Below are 14,520 nucleotides of genomic sequence, written 5' to 3'. Positions count from 1 at the left end.
TTTTTGCTCTGCGCATCAATAGGAAAGGAGTTAAAAACTCCCTCTGCACGAGCTCTCATGACATTTAAGCATTTTTAAGACTTTCTACTTGTTTTTGCTTATTGAGAAGGAGCTCAACTAAACAGAGTTTTCATAAGAAGAAATATAATCAATGTTTTCACAGCCTTTTCTAGAGTAGGGTTGAGCATACCAACCGCATGGTAACAAGCTGACTTGGGAGTAAACTGAAATTCAGAGGATATGCCTCAATACTGGATTAAGAGACTAAAATTTTTTATTTGATATTTGTGGTATGGAAATAAGTATATTTATTATATTTGTTAAGCAAGGCATATATACCTTAAAAGAAACTTTGTTTCTAAAATGTTCTTCATTTCATTATTATAAGAAAAATAGGGAAATAAATCCATGGGCTGGTTTTATATAAAAGCCAAAAAGAAAAATAATCCATTATTTCTTAATACACAGTCAACTGTATAAGTAAATGTATTTTTGTACATGTTCCTTTTTTTTAATTGTATATGCAATTTCTACTAAATAGTAGGAAGCAAATTTCTATATAAAAACACGTATCTAGTGTCTATCTTGGGATTAATAAAGGTTTTCTTGAGTTTAAGAAAATAAATTTTTAACTAGTGAATTAATTTTTTAAATTACATGTGACTGAGGCGGATCGAAGCCACTGTTTAGGGAAATGTGCTGAGATTAGTACGTTTTTAAAGTGGCTTTCAGGTGTGCACTCGCTCCGACAGGCAGGGCAGCACGGGGAGCAGGTGCCACGGAGAATGTCCATCAGGTGCCCACGGCTCTCGGTGTGCTGGAGGAGGTGGAGGTTAGGCGCCTGCAGAACCCCTGTGGCAAGGTCCATGACTGAAATGCTACCCCAGATAAGCTTGAGGACTGCATCAACCGTGTTTTGGAGATCTTGTACATTGGGATCAATAAAGGAGTCACTGACGACAGACAGCAGACACATTTATGAATGGTGAATATTGCTATAACCTCCGTTTCCAAAATGGCTAAGGATTTTTTAGAGAACGAGTTCTGTCTGGTCAGAAAGGCCTTGGAAGACTCCAAACCTGGCTCTGCTTCTTCTGCAAACCTTTTGTGATTTAATGCTTGCAAACTTTTGGTTAAAACTGTTAGGAACAACACAGAAGGGATTAAAATACATGTCCTCTTCCAGGTCCGCTTACCCCCTTGAGGCTGCAGTCTATCCCAGTTTCATAGCTGTCCTGCAGAAATAAACACACACCAAGCATACACTGGCTTATAGCCAGTTTTACTAGATCTAAACATATTATACAAATTGCTTTTTTGTTGTTGTTTTTAACTTAACACAAGCTGGATATTTCTGTGTGGGACTCCCTGAAGGTATCCTTTCAGGAAAGATCTAGTTTAACCTATTTTCTACTGAAGGAACGTCTGTGCTTTTTGTCTACAGATGCTTTAAGTGTATCTTTGTGAAAGTATTGCTAAGTAGTTATGTGAGATAGCTGACACACAGGTTTCCAGAGGTAAAATTTCCACATGGAAAGGTATTTTCAATTTTGTTGCAGCCAAGATAAATTTCAAAAACTGATCCTCTGAACTACAACTTATATTTTATGTATAAAACTTCTTTGCCAAGTGTGGCTTACTTCCTCTAAATAACTATATGAACAACCTCTAATTTTTAATGTCTGTATTATCCTGAAGGCAGCATCAGCATATAAATTATAAGACGTAATTTAAACTAATGTGGGCTTTTCTAGGCAAGTGATGATCTTAAAGAAAAGGAAAGATTATGTTTCCAGGATTTTAATGGCTAACACGTTAATAATTGGATTTTAGAAGGCAGACATCAAGAAAAGGATAGCTACTTCTGTAAGACCTGGGGTCTCACAGCTCAGGAGTTCAAGATCGTGCCCTTCCCAGAAACTCCCCCAGACCAAGACCCGTTGCAAAAGCAAGAGGTTTATTAAGCATTGCGCAATGGGGTCACCCCTGCCGGTCAGCAAAGCGTGGCACCGGGAGACAAAGGCCTTTAGGTTTTTAAAAGAAAAATTGCGGGAGATTTGAAGTTGCAGTTTTGGCAATTTAGGATTGGATGAGGAAGCTATAAAGTAAGATAATTGGTTAGTCTTAGATGCTCAAGCTTGGCCAGTCCTGCCAAGTGTGGATGCAGCTGCAATTGAAGGTGGGGGTGGTTAGCTCATCCTTGAAGATTAGGGGCTGCAGACTTTTGGCTGGAGGTCAAAAGCTACTCAGAAGAAGTCTAGGTTTGTTGCTAAGAAATGCTATCTCAAAGACAGGAGTTTTTCTTTTTGCTGAGTGAAGGTCATTGCTTGTTTGCCTTTTTTTCTATCTGTCCTCATAGATAGGGTCACATTTTTCCATTCTCTGGAAAGGTACTAAGAGGCTTTAGCTTAACCTGAACCTAAAACTCAAAACTATAGGCTTTAGAAGACATACAGGTTACAAAGTTAGTCTAACCCTTTCACTTCCAGTTACTGAGTTCTAACTTTAGAAACTATTCTTAATAACATGACAAGATAAAAGGGTATCTTTGTAATTCAGATGTAACTTAAATTTATAGACAAATTTAAATTTATAGCTTACAAATATGTAGATATTTACAAAAAATAGTATACTTTTAAAATTTGGACTTCCAGTGAAATTACCTTCACATTTTTAAAAAAAATTAAATGTACCCCAATTTAAAAGGGAAACAACACTGGCCAGGCATGGTGGAGCACAACTTTAAATTCCAGCATGTGGAAGGCAGAGGCAAATGGATCTCTGTGAGTATGAGGCCAGCCAGTCTACATAGTGAATTCCAGACCAGCCAGAGCTACACAGTGAGACACTCTTAAGTAGGTAAATAATTCCTTTTGTTATGAGTTCAGGAATAGCCACTCACTGACCACTCAGACACCAGACTGAGCTCAATAGATGTTTATAGAACGCCAAACAGAAACTGACTGGCCAGGGCTATAATCTGGGCTCGGGAGCCAGGCTATGAAGTTAGTGTGCTCTTAAAGCAGGGGTTTTTTTGTTTGTTTGTTTGTTTTAATACAAAAAAAATGTATCCAGGTAGCAACCAGGTTAAAAAAAACAAAACAACAAACAAACAAACTGTACCCAGATTTAGGAAACAAACTAGGTAACAACCAGGTAACAAAAACACAACCAGGTATCCAGGTGTGGAAAGCAACATTATATCATTTTGGCAAGCTAGACAGAGCAGATCTAACTGACCTTTAATTTGATTGGTTCTACATTGGGAGACTTCATAGTGTGTCCAGGTAACAAAGTATGCAAAGTTTGAGAAATGAAACCATAGAGACATACTTAGAGACAAAATGGCTTCTAATATGCTAAAGGCTACAGTGGGTGTTACAGAGGAGCCATTGTTTTGCTAAGAAATAAGGTAGGTCTCAACAGAGGGGCTATAGAGTTTAAGCAGGCTACAAGACTTTGAGCCTGCAAATAGTTCTGTCTCCTCTTTAGGAACAACTATATCCCTCAAATTTTAATTTCCAGTAACGATAGTTCTTAAATAATAAATTCCCTTAAAAACTGAACTGCATGTGTGGCTCACACCTGTAACCTGAGCACCTGAGAGGCTGACCCAGGCAGACTGCTAAGAGCTCAAGACCAGCAGAACCACAGCCTATCCTTAAAAACAAGAACAACAACAAAGAGACACCTCTGAAAATTAGAACTTCAATATGGGACGTTATGACAAATGACAGTGAAATTTGAGAGCTAGCCAAGAAAAATTTTAATTCCTTAAAAAAAAAAAAAAAAAAGGCTCATTGTAAAACTCTCTGTATAGACCAGCCTAATTTCAAACTCACAAAGATCTGCCTGCCTCAACCTCCCAAATTCTGGAATTAAAGGTGTGTGCCACCAGCCCTGAGGAAAAATTTCAATTCTTGATAACAAAATCAGAAAACTATCTTTTTAATCCCGTAACACTCCCCACCAAGAATTACTGTAAAAAAAATTTAGAACTATAAAATATATCTTACAAGCAAGCATAACACCAACTAGGTCAAGGCTATGATTATGTTAGTCACTGTTTTTTTTCAGTCATATGTATGCCTGTGGGACACAAAATGTTTTCTTTTGAAAGGTGTCACACCCTGTCATTTAACGTCCTATCTGAGTCACACAGCACACATGCCTGTCAGCATAAGGAGACGATCTGAAGTTCCCCCTGCCACATGATCTGAAGTTCCACCTGCCATGTCAGGGATGTGGCTCAGGTGGGAATGTGCTTACCTAGCATGCACAAAATCCTGGAATATGGCCTTTGTCACAGCTTCATCCCACTAATTCTACTGGCCTTTTATAAGTGGACTACAGCTGTCCTTCATTTTCTCAAAATACTTTGCATCCTACTTCTGCATTCCTGTAATCATCAATGTCCTCGTTCATCTCCCAAGTCACACTTTGCTAAGTCCCTCGAGAATCATGTTACTTTATTTGACCTTTTGCTAAAAGAATCCGTGTTGTTACTGGTAAGTAAGAACCACAATATCAGTCACCGTTGGTGGGCCATTGTGTACACAAATAGCAGCTAACAGCTTTATACCACATAGCAGATATTTCAACAAGAACAGGTTAATTCTGCTGTGTCACAACGAGTGCTCCTGAGAATAAAGAGCATTTTAAAGCCTCGTACACACACACACACACACACACACACACACACACACACACACACACACCAGGAGTTCATCCTTAATAAGCATGTAAATTTTGCCAGTTATCATGCTAGCTGATTTAGGATCACTTGCTTTAATTCAATTTTCTTAATCCTCTGTGGGTTAAATTACCTTATTAGCTCTATTTTATAAGACATGGAGACTGGTGACCAAAAGAGATGAAGCAATGAATGGTGAAAGCGGACTTTCGACCTAGGCTTCCAAACTCTGGAGTATCCCCTCTTAACCACTTTGTGCTCGGACTTCTCGGCGTAACTGCAATTTCAAAAATACTCAATGTGGTACTCTAACCCAGGGTAATGGAGTTTGTCTTCATCAACAAAGAGGGGTGCCTGAGGGTAGGCCAGAAGCACATTCCCTCATAATCTCTCAAACCGTGAAGACAATGAAATATGAGTCTATATGCAGATTGTGTCTTTAATTTGAGCATCATTGCTACCTCAGTTTTTTCCATATGCTTTCAGTAAACTGCAATTTACATCTAAAAACATTTTATCTTTTTAAAGTGAATATTTTTTTTTCTGTTAACACAAAATTATCCCATTATGTTCTGAAAGCCCAAAGGCTCTGATGAACCCTCACTTACTGTATATAAGCTACAGGAAAAAAAATTAGTTTCCATTTGTAATGTTGGGTTAAGATCCAAATAAGTCAGTTCTCAAGCTATTTAAGGCTGTCAAGTGTATAAAAGTGGCAGAATATCACTCACACAAGGAAACACAAATGCCCGTACCTCAACAGTTTGCCTTCAGAGCTCCCTTGCATGAGACAGCTGAGGTGAATCGTTCTTGGACTTCTGAGAAGTTACTTTGAGGACTTCCAGAGTCCATGGCAACCTGGAATGTGTCCAGAACTTGAAATAAAGATGAAAAATCAGGGCAGTGGTTGTTGAGGTATGGGTGGGTGTTGAGGTATGGGTAAGTTCTTAGCAAGAATGGTGGGTCCTGCGCTGAAGATTCTTGGACCTAGAATGAACGGTGCGCTGAAAAATTATCCTCTGCTTTTGAGAGTTGGAACATAAGAGCGTTTCCTTTATTAGCAAAACACATATCTTAGTAACTGTCTCGGCGACTGCCATTTTGGTTCTCCATACCTAAGAATGCGGCCACAAATCTACCGAAGGAAAAAGGACACAAAGAGATGATTCCACATAGAAAGCATATCGTGCCCTTTACCTTGAGTTCTGGACCATCTCAGTAAATCAAAAGTCAAAAGAGAGTCACAGTGTTTTCATATAAACGTTTTTACCTGTTTATATTGCAGTTTATTAAGTATATGGTAGTATGGTATCTAAAAACAACACACATACCTTAATTACAAAATGCGTCATTGGGGGACCAGAGAGATGGCTCGGCAGTTAAGAGTGCTTGCTGACCTTCTAGAGGACCTGAGATTAATTTTTCATAAGTAGGTCTTCACACTTAGTAGCCACCTTGGACAGCTGACAAACACCTGTTGCTCTAGTGCCAGGGGACAGGTCACCCTCCTCTGGTTTCAGCAGGCACTCAAAATGCAGAAATCCACATTCAGAAATACACATAAACACGTAATTAAAATAAGATGTAAAATACTTTCCTGGTAGTACGTTGCTAATCGTCTGGTCCTTCAGAGTTATCTCTGGGAGTGAAAAGCCTTGTCTCGATGCAAATGGCTGCTGATTGGTTACTAAAGCTTTGGGGTGGCCGAGACAATTTCTTAAGACAATGTTTTCTGCACTGAGTCTTTCTTCCTTTCATAAACGATTTCCAGAGTTGGAGTAGATTCTTTCGAACCTTGCTCCTACTAATTTTATCAAGCACACTTAAGTATTATAAATCCTTTGTTGTCATTTCAACACTACTGTTAGCATCTTTTCCAGGAGCAGATCCCATCGTATAAAATCATTTTCTTTGCTCATTCCTAAGATGCAGCTACTCCTCACCGAAATGAGTACCATGGAATTAAAGAAACTCAATCACGTCTCCACGCTATTATTCTATACTTAACATCAGCTGTGTAGTGCGACCACCTTCAATGCCTGTGAGAGTCCGTGTGACTCGCTGTAGCTGCTTTATTAGTGAGCACAGCCTTCCCCTGCCATGCAATGTTATGCAAACAGCTTCTTTCTCTACACATCACGAGCCATCCTATTTTAGCTTCAAACATTGCTTCTGTGGCTTCATTACCTCCATCTGCCTCCACGGCATTGAAGAGAGTGTGACTGGTTTGCTCTTCAATCCAGACCATGGAGACTTTCTCCACATCAGCAGTGATTCTTTTTATCTGTATGTTCACTTTTAATTTCCTTTAAGGATTTTTCATTTAAAACTTAGTTGGTTGGTCTAGGAGGCCTAGCTTTCAGCCTGTCTCGGCTGTTGCCATGCCTGCCTTTACCAAGCTTAGTCATTCTGGCTTTTGATTTAAAGCGAGAGACACGCACCTCTTCCCTTCACTTGAACACTTAGAGATTTGCCTCAAGAAATAGAGAGGCTGGAGAAGTGAAAGAAAAATGAAATCAATGAATCTGTAGAACTGTCGGAACACATTTATCACTTAGGTTTGAGACAGCTTCGAAAGTGAAAAATAAGGGTTCCTAGGAAGGGAAAGAAGCCTTTCATTCCAGAGTCTGGTTGAAGTTCACTAGCTGGGAGTCGAGAATTCTGCGGATCCACCTCCCCAGGCCCCTAAAGGTGTGTTTTGTAATTAAGATATGCACATTGTTTTTAGCTATAACGCTATTGTACACTTAGTAATCCACAGTACAAACCTTTGTATGTGTTGAGAAGCTGAAAGAACTGTAACTGTTTTGACTCTTGAGGTGAGATAGCCCAGCCAGTTAAGAATCCCAGCAGTTAACTTTCTGTGATGATTGCCCACATATATTATGTAGAAGCATTTGAAATAAGAATGCTAAAATATCTACAAGCCCAAACAAGACTAAAAAGTATTTCTTAAAACAGCCTTTTTACCGTATCAGCTGTAATCAGATCCAACAAACTCCAGGAAACTCCTGATATCACTCAACTTACTTAGCATAGTTTTTATGAAACCTCAGATGCCACCAAAATCCTGTATGTGATTATGTAAAGAAAGTCCCCACACTTTGGCATGCCTTACCCTGTCATTGAGCGCATCTATTAACCCCTGTGCTTTATATTATAATCACTAGTAAACTCCAACTCTGCTTCAGACAGACTCACCCTGGAATTTTTTCACCTGAATAGAGATTTCTGAAAAGAACTCCTGTTGCCGTGGCAATCTGCAACCTGTTTTCCTGGCCCCTGGACCGCTGCCACTGACAAGTTCACTAGTACACAGATGTAGTTTATAATGTCCCCAAAATATTATACTATTTAAGAGCGAAAACATTTGAGCTCAGATCACTATAGCAAATTTACACGTGAAGTTTAAAATATTTTGAGAATCACGAAGATGTGACACAAAAGTAGCCACACGTATCTGGAAAGATGGTACCAAGACTCGCTAGAGCCAGGGTGGCCATGAACTTTCATTTTGGAAACAGGAAAAGGTATCATGTAGTCGCGCAAGAAAACAAGGTATTTGGTTTCAAATCTAAGTAGAAAGGGGCGCATGTCGCCATTTAAAAGCAGTCACACCCCTGAGGCTGTTGAATGGCCTTAGTTTCGTGGTCATTACTGGCTTTCTCAGGACCCTAGGGGATTGGGCTCCTGTTACACTCCTAAGTCTCGGGTCGGCTAATCTTGGAGACTCTAGGCTCCCAAGATGGCGGCCAAGCATCTATCTATCCAGCCTTGAGGCTCCCAGGGGAGGAACGTCTCGTCACCAAGGCAACCACGTTCTTGCTTCTCCGCGTAGCTCGACTGAGAGGTCAAAGGGTGGTGCTTAGGCAGCTCGAGCCACAGGGCCAGCGTCGGGTCGTGGAGACCGCCTCTCCACCCCGCCCCGCCCCTCTCCTCCATCCGCCCGCCCCTCTCCTCCACCGCCCCGCCCCTCTCCTCCGCCCGCCCCGCCCCTCGCCGAGGAAACTCCTCCCACCCTGCGCCCCGCGTCGGCGCACACGAACCCGCCTCCAGCAGAGCCATGGAGGAGGGAGGCGGAGCGAGACTCACAGCCCCGCCTCCCAGGGCCCCGCCTCCGAGCGCGCGTGCGCACTGCCCCCTGGGAGGCGCGAGCGCAGTTGATGTTAGCCATGGAAACGGGAGCGGTCCTGGAGGCCCCGGGTCAGCTGCTGATGCGACCGCCAGCATCGTCGGGCGGGAGCTCCCAACCGCCTTCACCAGGGGAGATGTGGTCCCGGGACGCCCTCGCGTCGCCTCTCTCCTCCGGTGACTCCAGGTATGTCCGTCTGCCGACACCCCTGCGACTTCGTTAGTGCCTTAGTTTCCACGCCTGGGTACTGCCCCGTTCCCTCAGCTTTTACTACCACGAGAAACATCCTCCATTCCGTTAGAAAGCCTTTCAATGCAATCATAGCTCTTCTTTCATGTACAGGCTGAACTGAATTGGTAGAGGTAATGATCCAGCGCGGTTTTAGCTTGACTGAGAATACCTTTGCAGCCCTTGGAGTTGCGTTTTATTTCTTTGAGGCCTTCGTGAAATGGAAAATGGCCTTTTGGCCCAGATGAGAGAGGACATGTTGTCCTAATCAAGTTTACGGCCTGTGCCCCTTAAATAGAGTTCATTCTTTCTTAGTTTATCTCCATCTCAGGCCCTCTTGCCCCAAGTTTGTTCGTTTTTGGCCTCCTGGATATGTATAGCTCGTTTCTCAGGTTTCTCATTCTCTGTATAATCTTTTGCGTGTCAAAGACCAGAATTTATTTAAATGAATCCCATTCCCGTTATTTATTAGGCCTCTGAATTATATGCTCTGTGCCTCTCATTTTTCCCTTACTCGTTTTTCTTCACTATGGCTTTACCTTCTCATTAAGTTCCTGTATTTATTTATTTTATTTAAAAATTTTTTTTATTAATTACAGTTTATTCACTTTGTATCCCCCCCCCCGTAGATCCCTCCCTCCTCCCCTTTCAATCCTTCTTCCCTTCCCCCTCCCCCCATGTTCCTCCCCAAGTCCACTGACAGGGGAGGTCCTCCTCTGATCCCAGTCTATCAGATCTCATCAGGAGTGGCTGCACTGTCTTCTTCTGTGGCCTGGTAAGGGTGCTCCTCCCTCAGGGGAATGTGATCAAAGAGCAGGCCAATCAGTTCATGTTAGAGACAGTCCCTATTGCTATGGAACCCACTTGGACACTGAACTGCCGTGGGCTACATCTCTGCAGGGGTTCTAGGTTATCTCTATGCATGGTCCTTGGTTGGAGTATCAGTCTCAGAAAAGACCCCTGGGCCCAGATTTTTTGGTTCTGTTGCTCCCTTATGGAGCTTCTGTCCTCTCCAGTTCTTACTATCTCCCCCTTCTTTCAATAAGATTCCCCGCACTCTGCCCAAAGTTTGACTATAAGTCTCAGCATCTGCTTTAAGTTCCTGTATTTAGAGAAAACATTCATATTTCTTTATATCTGTTTCCATCCACACCTATTCACCCACAATTTCTCACAGCATCCAGTTCAGATATTACCATTTTACTAATTTAACTGTATGGATCCCATGCTAGCTGCAAGTTTTACCTTTCCTACCTAAAGAAATAACTGTTAGTTATTAAAATCTTGGGCAAGGAACCTTTTCATCTTCCTCTGTAAGAGCTTTCTTGAGGTACACACAATTCATTTTCTGAAAGTATACAACTTGTTTTCAAGCATATCAACAGAATTGCACAACCATCACTACAGTCAATTTTAGAACAATTTAATTACCTCCGAAAGAACCCTTATATTTTAACTGTTTTTCTCTCCTTCCCCAGTATTCCTGCACACATTAATTGTAGTCAACCACTAATCTATTTTTGCCTCTACAGAACTATTTTAGATGTTCTGTATAAACAGAACCTTAAAATACATGAGTTGTGTGCATGCGTCTAGCTCTTTCCATGTTAGAGTAATATTTTCCAACTGCACTCATGTTGGAGCTCATATTATTTCTAGTTATTTATATGAATATAAGACTCTACTCCAATGATACCTTATTTTGAGAGAAAAGGTTGTCAGCCCAATTGAATTACTAGAGTGGTAGAGATATGGGAGGGTAATTTGAATCTTCAACCACTTGTTTTCATTTTAATTTTCCATGAATAGTAGAATGCTGTTGTCCTGAGCTAGTCTATGTCAGCTTGACACAGGCTGGAGTCATCAGAGAGGAGTGGTCTCCAAATGCTCTGTAAGACTGGACTGCAGACAAATTTGCAGAGCATTTCCTGAGTAAGTGATCGATGGGTGTAGTTTTATCCCTGCCCTGGTAGTCCTGGGTTCAGGTTCCATAAGAAAGCAGGCTGAGCAAGCTAGTAAGCAGCACCCCTCCATGGCCTGTGCATCAGCTCCTGCCTCCAGGTCTCTGTCCTGTTTGAGTTCCTGGCCTGATTTCCTTCCGTGATGAACAGTGACATGGAAATATAAGCCATAGAAATTCTTTCTTCCCCCAGTTTCTTTGGTCATGGTGTTTCATCACCACAATAGTAACCCTAAGACAGCTGTTAGTTTATATCCTGGTATTGTGCATTGGGAAAAGTGAAGCAGAAGGAATAGCCCATTGGCCTGCTTGTGAAGCATTGCCAATTTGAACTGTCCCATCTCCCTCGAATCATTTTAGATTTTTCTTTTTCTTTTGGCGAAGGAGCTGTGGTCCTAAGGGTTAAACCTAAGGCTTCATACATGCTTGCAAGATCTCTGTCACTGAGCTCTGTTGGAAGACCTCTTTACCTTTCAGAAATTTGAAGGAAGGTTCCAGTAAGTTATACAAGCTGCCCTGAACCTGAGATCCACCTGAGTGGCTGAGATTAGAGACCTATGCCACTTGGCTTATAGTTGTTTATTTTTACAGATTGCGCTGATAGATTTATGGGGGCGGGGGGAGTAAAAAGCGAAATAACAACAGCAACTCTTCAAAAGACCTTCCCAAAGTCTTAATAGGTGCAGTTTTATAGGTTCAAAGAGATATGACAGTTCTTTGCAGGTGCGTGGACCTGTTTTCTTTCTGTGGTGGAGGAGGAAGCTGCGCATGCTCTGTGAGCCACAGGATGCGCTATGTGGAGTATACGCTTACCTAAGAAGTAGAGAACTGAGTTGGTTCATAGTTTTTGTATACAATGGTATGGGCCATTTTGCTTCTGTAACTTGTCATAAAGGATTTGTTTTGAAAAACAGTAAATCCAGGGATGCTTGGAATGTAAAACTGGTATATTTTCTTTCAGATTTTATGAAATACATTGTAGGAGCATGGCTGTTGTTTTTATAGAATAATAACATGATGCGGTTTTAAAAACAAACCTGAATAAAATCCAGACATTGCCAAAAGTGCTAGTTATGAATTTGTTTGTTTCTTCTGCGAAATGTATGTGTGTGCGTGCATGTCTGCATGCATGTATTCAACTACTTTTTGTTGTATTTGTCTTTGTTTCAAGTGATTTTAGTCAGTATCATATGGTTGATGAGTTGTAGTTTTGGTAACTAAGAATTCCCTCAGAGCAGATTGCCAGTTGGAACTGTTTCTTACCCCTGTGGGAATTTCATGACTCAGATTCCAAATACAGCAACATTGCAGAGTCTGTTCTGTTGGCTCACTTTCAGAGAGCATATGAAGACAGCACATGGCCCACAGCAGTGTTGTGGTGCCATCTTCTTCACAGCTTTTGTTTCCTCAGACTTGTGCTATTTTCATTTGAACATACTAAGGGCGGGTCTATATAAATGTTGTCTGCCCTTCCAGGAACTAACAGGCCTTAAAAATGCCAAGTTGTTACTCGGGGAATGAGTTTAGCTGTTCTGATTCTATTTCTACAAATAATCCAGGTTAGCTTTTAGAATACTTCTCCACATAAATGTGTTTGGTAGTACCTCAAAAATGATTTTAAATTATTAAATATTTTTAAACGTTTATGGTCCAGAATGAAAATTAGAAGTTAACTGGTACTGGCTTATTAATATCCTTTTTGCCCTATTGATCAATAATGAATTGTTAGGAAACAGACATCAAAACATTTATGATTTAAATCAGTTTTTACATCTGACATTCTAGCTATCAGATTTCATAATTTTGTGTGTGTGTGTATTTGCATGCCATTCCTCCTTGATTTGTATGCTTATTCTGCATCTTCCGGTTTTAACTCTTAAAGGTTCTGGTCAGTGTAGGCCATTATTTCTCAAAGTAATTTCTATAAAATATGAAGTGCATTTTTTGTTACTAAGATAGCATGAGAAAAGTAGGCTCTGTGGCCAAACAAGTTTAGACAACTTGAGTGATACATTTTAAGGAGGCTTATTGTCATGGTCTTTAATGTCAAAGCTCTCTCTAAGTTATTGGCTTGCTGACAACCATTGTGACACTCTAAGGTGACCGTCTATTGCAAAGTTTCTCTTTGACTTCTTTGGCTGTACGCTTCTTTTCAAGAAACACTGAGACAAACAGTCCTCTGTGTCCTTCAACCTTTTATCTAAAAATCCCACTAAGATAACTAAAATCCTGATGATCCAATGAAGTTTGTCTAATGGCATCTGCCGTAGATAACTCATATTGGCATGTTTACCCCCATCCGCAGAAACAGGACCTTCTGACCTTGTAACACTAGGAGACTATTTCAGAAGACTAAATGTAAATCACTGAGGCAGATAAGCTTTTACAGAGAGGAAGGGAAAAGACCCAAAAAACAAAAAACTTAAGAGTTAAGATTCCAGTCTTAGTTGGTGAGGAGATTCCATGATTATGGCACCTCTTATAAAGGAAAGCATTCAGTTGAGGCTGGCTTACAGTTAAGAGGTTTAGTTCATTATCATAGCAGGAAGCATAGTGGCATGCAGGCAGACATGGTGCTGGAGAGGAAATGAGAGAGCTACCTGAGAATCAGAAGGCCACAGAAAGAAATAGTGAGAGACACTGGGCCTAGCTTGAACATCTGAAACCTGAAAGCCCACCCCCACTGACACACTTCCTGCAACAAGGCCACACCTCCTAATTGTGCCACTCTCTGTGGGCCTTTGGGGCCATTTTCATTCAAATCACAATTCCCTGTGCTGCTCTGTTATCTTGCGAATGTACATGGCTGCTACTTAAGTGAAAGCTGCCCTTGGTTCTACACAGAACTAAAGACAATTGACGAAAGGTGTAAAAACACAGATGTTTATAGTTTAAAGAGCATCCTAACATGAAGCAAACAGGTATTGCCTGGTTAGATATAACAGACTAGCTGAAGGACTAATTTAAAGGACTATTTTAAGGTATTAAATTGTTTAACCTAACAAATGATCCACTGAATAATACTCTTCTGATCTTGTATCAGGCAACTGGGTTTTGTTGTTTGGTTTTTATTTTCAGAATAAGCTGTTTAGGAAAAGTAAAAAGAGTCCACTGCACTTGATACTTAAGATTTTCATGACCTGTGAGTAGAAAAAAACCTCTAAGAAAAGATATAAAGGTTGCACAGGTTTATTTATGGCAATTGTGTAAACTGACAGCAGAGACAGAAAAGTGAATTTTTAAGTAGCTTGCCTGTGATGGTGCAGCTATTAAAAATACACATCTACTCTGAATTCTTTTACTGCTAGCTTATTTTTCCTTCTGCATCTTACAGGTGGATGATGAGAATCTTGAGACAAGTTCTCACTTTTACCCCTAGCTGATCAAATTGTCCTTGAACTCAGAGATCCGCATGTCTCTGCCTCTGCTCCTGCCTCCTGAATTCTGGGATTAGAGATCTGGCTCCCTATTGTATTCGAGCTCCCGGTTTACAGTGGGTTTTCATTG

At 40.9% G+C, this 14,520-nt stretch overlaps 2 protein-coding genes across 2 annotated transcripts in view; both read left to right on the top strand.

The window, feature by feature from the left end:
• Positions 1–9,048, top strand: part of Lrrc9 (leucine rich repeat containing 9) — a 117,362-nt gene extending 108,314 nt beyond the window's left edge. The window contains exon 36 of the mRNA XM_055595314.1: positions 8,563–9,048. Within this exon, the coding sequence (XP_055451289.1) occupies positions 8,563–9,048 (486 nt within the window). The remainder of the gene's footprint in view (positions 1–8,562) is intronic.
• Positions 8,849–14,520, top strand: part of Pcnx4 (pecanex 4) — a 30,497-nt gene continuing 24,825 nt past the window's right edge. Inside the window, exon 1 of the mRNA XM_055595389.1 lies at positions 8,849–9,011. The gene's annotated coding sequence lies outside the window, so the exon portion shown is untranslated. The remainder of the gene's footprint in view (positions 9,012–14,520) is intronic.

The sequence above is a fragment of the Psammomys obesus genome, unplaced genomic scaffold, assembly GCF_907164565.1.
Source record: "Psammomys obesus unplaced genomic scaffold, mPsaObe1.curated_primary_1811, whole genome shotgun sequence".
Classification (NCBI taxonomy): Eukaryota; Metazoa; Chordata; class Mammalia; order Rodentia; family Muridae; genus Psammomys; species Psammomys obesus.
The sequence above is the reverse complement of the archived record's forward strand: the minus strand, read 5'-3'. Positions and strand labels throughout refer to the sequence as shown.